At 43.6% G+C, this 8,304-nt stretch overlaps 1 protein-coding gene across 1 annotated transcript; it reads left to right on the top strand.

The window, feature by feature from the left end:
- Window positions 1–1,566: 1,566 nt before the first annotated feature.
- LOC141085270 (SERTA domain-containing protein 2-like) lies at window positions 1,567–7,292 on the top strand. The gene is made up of 2 exons (XM_073570548.1): window positions 1,567–1,881; window positions 5,135–7,292. Exon 2 carries the CDS (start codon window positions 5,139–5,141, stop codon window positions 5,964–5,966), a length of 828 nt encoding a protein of 275 aa, XP_073426649.1. The 5' UTR covers window positions 1,567–1,881; window positions 5,135–5,138; the 3' UTR covers window positions 5,967–7,292.
- Window positions 7,293–8,304: the final 1,012 nt, after the last annotated feature.

The following is an 8,304-nucleotide window of genomic DNA, read 5'->3' as shown; positions in this document are numbered from 1 at the left end:
TATCTATCTCTATCTATCTCTATGAATCTTTCTATCTATATCTATCCATTATCTACTTTATATCCATTATCTACTATCTATCTCTATATCTATCTATTTCTACTTCTATCTTTCTATCTATATCTATCTAACTCTATATCTATATATCTATATAGTATTATACCCTATGAGGGGGCAGCATTATTCCCTATGAGGAGGCAGCATTATACCCTATGAGGGGGCAGCATTATACCCTATGAGGAGGCAGCATTATACCCTATGAGGAGGGCAGCATTATACCCTATGAGGAGGCAGCATTATACCCTATGAGGGGGCAGCATTATACCCTATGAGGAGGGCAGCATTATTCCCTATGAGGGGGGCAGTATTATACCCTATGAGGGGGCAGCATTATACCCTATGAGGGGGCAGCATTATACCCTATGAGGGGGGCAGTATTATACCCTATGAGGGGGGCAGTATTATACCCTATGAGGGGGGCAGTATTATACCCTATGAGGGGGCAGCATTATACCCTATGAGGGGGCAGCATTATACCCTATGAGGGGGTGCATTATACCCTATGAGGGGGTGCATTATACCCTATGAGGGGGGCAGTATTATACCCTATGAGGGGGTGCATTATACCCTATGAGGGGGTGCATTATACCCTATGAGGGGGGCAGTATTATATTCTATGAGATGGCTGCATTATATTCTATTAGGGGTCTACATTATATTCTATGAGGGGGCTGCTTTATATTCTATGAGGGGGCTACCCCAACTCCTGCTACATAATTAAGACATGTACAACCTTATATTATACCCGGATATTAGCGTGTTTTACCGCACAATTGGTGGTCTGGTATTTAATTCTATGCAGCTACATAGTGGGCCCCAAGAATGATTTTCTCTGGTGGGCCCAAGGTGTTCCAGTCCGACGCTGCTCATAAGGGCAGGATGAGAGAAAATATGGCTGAAGTCAGGAATGAAACACATGGGTCAGGATGGGGGATATTATTACTGCAGTGATGTATTTTATTTTTTTGTGGATACCATGGTGCTTAGCCTGCTGTCTTTGTGTGTAATATGGGGGGATGATGCCTTCGAGGATTGGATTGATGCAAAGGTAAGACACGTTTATCTATAATACTCAGTATGTTAATGTTCGGGGGGGGGGCGCTTTTTCGATGTTCGCCCTGGTGGCAAAATTCCCTAGAAACTGCCCTGCTTCTCACCTCTGAATAATGCGTGACCATAAGGACTGCAACATCCAACTGTGAAAAATTAGATATTACATATGTATGGCTTAAAACAAAACAGAGAAAAAAGTGTTTTTTTCACTAAAAAAAAAAAAAAAATATAACGCTGGCATAATGTAACTGCCGCAGGTACCTGTCCACACAACCGATGGTTCTGCGCTGCCGGCATGCGCTGTCAGCTTTTATAGCGCGCCTCGCTCTGATGTCATCGTGACGTCACCTCACCGCCCTTCGTTCTCATTGGCTGTCTGAGTTGCGCAATTCGATTATCACCGTGTCTCCTCCCTATGACCAATCAGAAAATCGTTGCTGTGCAGCCCTAGCAGCCGTCAGCCAATCAGAGGCGATGCACCTGACAAGGGCCGTCAATCAGCTGGGTATCCTTCACGCACTTTCTATGCCTGGTGTTGGCGGCGGATGCTCACACTGGAGGGGAGCTCGGGGCGGGGGGCAGCATGCCGTGAGCCCGGCGGCTGCGGGGAGCACGTAGGACGTGACCGGAGTCGGTGCCTTCGGTTCTAGAACTTGTCGCCTCATGATTGAGGTGACTGGAAGACGACGTCGAGGAGGAGGAGACGGGCAGCGGCGCAGTCACAGACGGCAGACCGGGAAGGAAGTGTCCGCAGCCGCCGTGTGTCAGGTGAGTGGTCCGTGCTGCTGAGGAGGCGCCTCCTGTTAGCTCTGACGTCACGCAATGACATCACTGCCGCCGGCTTTAACCCTTACAACCGGGTTTTTTTTTTTTGTTTTTTTTTGTCACTTAGTTTTTTCCTTTCGTCTCTTCCGAGACTAAACTTTTTAGTATTTTCTCCGACACTGGTTCCTTGCTGGATACCGACCCCCTAAACGCGATTCTCGGGGTCAGTGCGGACATACTGAGCTGCTGAGTGTTACACTTTTAAAAAAAAAACTTTGGTTTGTCGCCTCTTTTTTTTAGGCCTGTGACTTTTAAAATGATTCTGTCGATGGAACCGTCCCCTTTTTTTTTTCTTTTGCCCATGGAGCTGTACTTTTTATTGGTGCAGTGTTTGGGGAACATGTGACACTTTTATTGCTTTTTGGGGGGATATGAGGTGACTAAAAAAAAAAAAATCCCAGCAGTTCAAGATGGTGGCCTGGTGTTGGTCCGCAGCTTCTATGGCAAACCCTCCGGCTGCCCGCTATCTTGTCGTGGTGGGAGGACTATGAGCGCCTGAGTAAGTGAGGCGGAAACAGATCATTTAGATGCCGCTGTCAGGAGCGATCAGAGGCAGGTCATGCCTGCAGTGAGACCCGGTCATCGCCATCCTGTATGTTATGGCTCCTGTTCCCACTCCATACACCCGCACCCAACTTATTAATGCCTGATGTCAGGAAGGGTTTAAAGACTGGCCATCTGTAGTCTGTGGCTGCCGGACCAGAGCTGTCTCCTATCTGTGGCATCCCCCGCACCGTGGCGTGCAGGTGGTTTCCAACTGGATCAGGCTCCTGCAAATCTTTTGTCGACCCCAGGGTATTACAGGGTTAAGCAGACTCATCAAGAAAAGTGACTTTTTCTCAGCCCCTGTGAACGCAGCTGATCGCCATGACGTACTTTCCCATTCATGGTCAAATTGTGGCGGGGCACATGGACGGGATAGTACGTCAGCTGTCACAAAGGGGTTGTTCAGCCTTTGGGCTTAAGTCTGCAGTCACTGTGTGACTGCAGCCTTGTGAATCCTCACAGTGCACGCTATCAGGATTCGTCGGTTCTGGGAACGGATGGTCATATGACTGCAATTTTTCTATTAGTATATTTCCGGCCACATTCCTACTAGATGTGACTGGCCTCGCTCAATTCACTTGCATTGAGTGAGGCTGTGTAGTCTAATCTGCATGTATTCAAATCACAGGCTTGTGGTCATGTGTCTGCCTAACAGCATGCATTGTGAGGATTCACAACTGTGCGGTCACAAAGAGTGACTGCAGACTTGAGCCCCAAGCCTGGACAACCCCTTTAAGTTCCCATAATAAGTATTTGCAGAAAAGGATTTCCAGTTTGTCAAGGAGCGCTTCCGGCTGATTCATTAATTACTCCGAATATTTAAAGGAATATCCAGTTTATTATTAGACATAAAAACACAACGCATTTCGGCTATACATAAAATTAGCCTTCATCAGGTAAAAAAAATTTTTTTCTTACCCATGGTCGCTGGTGTGTCTGTGTGCCTCCCTGCAGACCCCCTGACGCGCGTTTCGCGTTAGGTGCTTTCTCACTATGCACCGTTCTCCCCTGGTTCTCCTCCAATCTCTCTGACCGCTCCTTTACTGTATCTTTTGCTGGTTCCTCCTCCTCTTATCTTCCCCTTACTGTTGGGATTCCTCAAGGATCGGTTCTAGGCCCCTCCTCTTCTTTGTATACTGCCCCTATTGGTCAAGCAATCAGTAGATTTGGGTTCCAGTACCCCTTTTGAGAAAGCACCTAACGCGAATGGGCATGCTAATTTGGTTACTGCTATGCATCGGCATACTATCTACTGACCCATTTTGTTGTATTCATGCATTGTTCAGGACTTGCCCTTTTATCCGTCTACGTATGAGATGTGTATATTTGATTGTTTGGCCGCAGTGTTTTTCTGTGCACTCCTGCATTAGCCGCAGTATTCTTTGCCTCTTTCCCTCTATATGGCCTTATTTTTGGCATGTAAACTTTTTTATTCATGTGGATTAATATTGCAGAGTAGTGGAGGTCTGATCTTATATCGATCGTTGAGAATCCATCTCTTGACTAGGAGTTGATTAGCTTCGGTCAATGTTTAGATCCAGCCGCTACTGCAGCTTACAACAGCTGATCGTGGGGAGCTACTGATTGTCAGACCTTCCACCAATCTGATAATGACCTTTTATAAGCCTTAGATCTCTGTACCCACAGCTGAAAGTTCTGCATTCAAAGACACGATCAGGTAAGTCTTCCCCATAGAAAGCCAGTTTTGTAAAACTTTGGCTGTAGGTATATTCTTTATGCGCAGTACCTTGCGTGGGAATGCCAGTAGTTCTCTGGCACCGTGCACTTCTGCCTGTCGTGCCTACGCTCTGACAGGTAACTTCTACTGGTGCTCATCTCTTCATCTCTGAATGTGGCGGTGGACAAGTTTCTCCTAATGGTTTTTTGTTTGTCCAGTTTTTATGGTGGTCGTCACCTGTACAATCTGGAAGCAAATATTGGATCCGGTAGATCACCTCACTCTTCTTGTATACACATTAGTCTAAACCCGCAGGACTGGCAGACATCTGATGTTTGAATCTCAATGCCTGACCCTTTTGTTGCTCTGAAGATGAGACAGATCCAGTTGTAAACCCCAATGGTGATAGTGCTCTCGTAGAGGCAATGGGGCGCTCCTGTGTACGGGAGAGCCCACCAAGATGGCGGCTGGCCTAACATGTACGGCAGACTTTAGGCTACATTCCCATGGGGTGAAAACACAGTGCATTTTTCTGTGTATTCACTTGCAGACAACCTGCTGCACTTAAGTGACCCCATAGTGCATGAAATCTTAAGAAATGTCATGCTGCAAAATATATCCGCTGCATAAATCCAATAGAAGTGCAAGTTTGAGATCGGCAACATGTTGGCTCCTAATGAGGATGTAGATGTGAATTTCACCCTTCATAATGATATCCACAGTGGACGGTCTGCAGTGGAGATACTACAGAGCCTTAGTTTTCTGTGCCGGCCATTGGCACCATGGCTGTCTGACTCAAGGTCTGTGGGACTATGGACTCGACAACCCAGGCAGCTTCAGTGCTATGGGCTCGCCTGTTGGACTTTATTGTATTGTTTTATCATTTATTGTCTACTGATCCCTTTTGATGCTCTATTGACTTTATGAGATACTATTGAACATAACAAACATGCCCCTATTTTCTTTTCACAGACCCATGCTTGGTAGAGGACTTAAACGCAAAGTAAATGATTGCGAAGAGACCATGAGCGACTTTCCTTGTGCCTACGATTGCAACAGAGCCATGCCATACAGTCATCAAAGGCAACTGGTGCTCAACATGTGCCTCAACAAACTGCAAAGCTATAAAATGCTTGCAGAACCCAACCTCCACCGATCCGTTCTCATAGCCAATACAGTCCGTCAGATTCAGGAGGAAACGAGGCAGGAGACCAGCCAGCTGCCTGGCGTCATGGGGGGTGACATCCCCTCCAACCTAATGTACGCAGGAAGTGATTCCTTAGACTCCTCGCTAAACGTACCCTTTGTAATTAGTACTGACTTTACAAGAGATCCCTGGCCTAACGAGAACCCATTGGACAGTCTGATGGAGGTTACAGACGATGACATGTCTTCTGCTATTTCATCAATTCTCAAAGATCTAGATTTTGTTGAGGACATCAGCCCATCTCCAACCCAGGGCCCTGCCATTGATGAGCCACCAAAGCCCATGGAAAGCGGATACAAAGATGAAAAGCCGGATGTTAAGGGAACAGAATGCGTTTTTGGTTCTTTCGAACTGACCAGTTCCACCAGTTACTTAAAGGACCTGTCAGTGGATGACATTTTTGACGACATTGACACTTCTATGTACGACTCAGATTTCAGCTTTTCCTCATTGATGTCTCCAAGATTGCAGCCGGCGATGGAGGAACCCCTCAAGCTCTATACCATGTGCAATAACGCCTCAAACAGTAACTTGCAGGCCTGCAGGACGGATTTGAACGATCTGGACCACATCATGGAGATTCTAGTCGGGTCCTGACGTATTAGTTACGAAAGCCAGACCATGTGGTCTTAAAGGGGAAATGTATTTATTAGTAAATCTGGAAAGGGCAATTTTTACTTTACAGATGCACAAACAATCAGGTTGTACCTGTATGGAGACATATAGGCCGGTGAAATCCAAAACTGCCTAGGTATGGTCATTCAGTATTATGCATATTCTTCTTACCGGAGATCTGAATTTAAAAAAAAAAAAAGTGAACGCTGAGAAAAAAACCAATATTTTTCTAGTTATGACTATTTATAAACCTTTTTTGGATAGTAGAATAACCTACAAGAGCCAACGCGGGATGTCACTTCTTGTATATAGTGGACACTACCTCTTTAAGATGAAGTGCAAAAACCTTCTTGTGTGCTTTATTTTATGTTTTGATGTGTTTTTTTTTTTTTTTTCTTTCAATCTCTTGATATCGGTATTGTACATTTCAGGTTATGATTTTCTTTTAACTTATGAACTGTAATGAGATTTTATTAGTTTGTGGTTTTACCGCAGTCTGTGCTCGGCGTTCGAGCCATGTTTTAGGGGTGATCAATACGTCTACATAAACTCACTGGGAACTGGTGACGCCAACGAGGCGTTATTGGCGCTGGCTGGGATTAAAAGAAAGGACCATGCGCGACTCTTGTCCATAGGCTTACGCCTAGGTTTATAATCCTACAAAAAAAGTGCCACAAAGACAATATACTCAAAAATAATATAAATTTATTTTATTAAGTAGATAATATTTAAAAAATGCATAGCTGAATAAAATTACTGGAGCACAAAAATATATATTAAAAGTTGAAATAATGCCACACAATCTGCATAAAGTTCCTCACAGATGCACACAGCATAAATGTAAACTACTAAAGCCAAGTCAAATTGCATATAAACAGGGTGCTTAAAATAGTGCTAAATTGCAAAAAACAGACATGAACTATCAAATATGTGCCACAAAATGTATTAGTGCAAAGAGGTTAACAGAATATCTGTTTAACAAATAAAGTGCTGCTGTGCAAAGATAAATACATTTAGTATGAAAAGGTAAGTATAAGTGAAACTGAATAGTGCTGAAGTAGTACAAACAAGAGGCTGATAGATCTACTTAATAAAATAAATTATTTATATTATTTTTGAGTATATTGTCTTTGTGGCACATTTTTTTTTTGTAGGATTATATTATTATTGTGCTTGACCGTTTATTTTCTATACAATTGGTATTTGTTTTTCCGCCTAGGTTTGTAGTTCAGCGCCGTTCAGTTGAATGTGAATGAGTTGCAGTACCAGACATGGCCCATGATTAGTGTGGTGCTGTATATTTTTTTTTTTTTTTTTTTTTTTTTTTTATATATTTCTCTTCATTTTCTTGTATAATCTCCTTTTTAAAGGGGTTGTCCACTACTTGCCTTCATTTTTGTTTGGGCCACAAAAAAAAAATCGCCTTCTCGACTGGTGCTGTTCCTCTGTACTCGGCACTGTGTCCTAGCCGCAACAGTCGGTGGTGGTATCATCTGAGCCATACAAAAGGGACTGTTGAGTAGTGGACAACTCCTTTTAAGTCCAAGTTGAGTCACTGGTTCCCAGTAATGCTGAGCTATGACTACCCCAAAGATCACCCCAAATTTAAGCTGAGCACAGCCTGCAGGTACCTGTTCTTAGCATGCTGGCACTTTACTTCCGAGGCAGTCCTTGGTTTCCCTCCTTAGATCTGATCACTTTTCTACCTCAGATTTGTTCCTTTTTTTTTGTGGCAATTTTTCTAACCATCCAATTTTTGGTCTAGAAGAAGCGGCCTGCAGAGTTTTTCTTGTATATATTTCTTGTGCTTTTTACTACTTTTTTCGATCGAGCTATGCATTTGTAGATGTCCCAAATGTGCCGTGAGCATGTCTACGCAAGTAGTGCATTTTTTTTTTTTTTTTTTAAGTTGTGACTTAATATTTCCCCTCTTTATAGCAGCTTCTGAATTTACGCAGTCTTTTATACCTGTCTTATAATTAATTTAGGATAATATGTTATACCTGAGATCCAGACTTATGCAATGACCCCGGAAGAAATGCACCACATGGCACTGTAAAGTAGCACGTAATACCGCACCTCTTGGTACATAGAAGTACAGTTATTCCTGTAGATTTTTGTGGGCTCAAACAGGAAAAAGAGGTACAGAAGGATGCGCCATTTCGTCCCTGTACAGTTTAGAGGTTTCTATGCCATGTGAGTCATAAATTGGGCAAGTGACTACTGTCTCCAGCAATATCCCCTTTTTTTTTTTTTTTTTTAAATATCACTTCAGATCTCAATTTAAAGTCTTGCTAATGATTGATCCCTTTTAAGAAGG

The sequence above is a fragment of the Dendrobates tinctorius genome, unplaced genomic scaffold, assembly GCF_039654945.1.
Source record: "Dendrobates tinctorius isolate UK_male_01 unplaced genomic scaffold, ASM3965494v1 ptg000006l, whole genome shotgun sequence".
Taxonomy (NCBI): domain Eukaryota; kingdom Metazoa; phylum Chordata; class Amphibia; order Anura; family Dendrobatidae; genus Dendrobates; species Dendrobates tinctorius.
Note: the sequence above shows the minus strand (reverse complement) of the source record. Positions and strands in the feature narration are given on the sequence as shown.

Excerpts from the sequence above, each read along its gene's own strand:
- LOC141085270 (XM_073570548.1), top strand. The coding sequence starts at position 5,139 with ATGCTTGGTAGAGGACTTAAACGCAAAGTAAATGATTGCGAAGAGACC.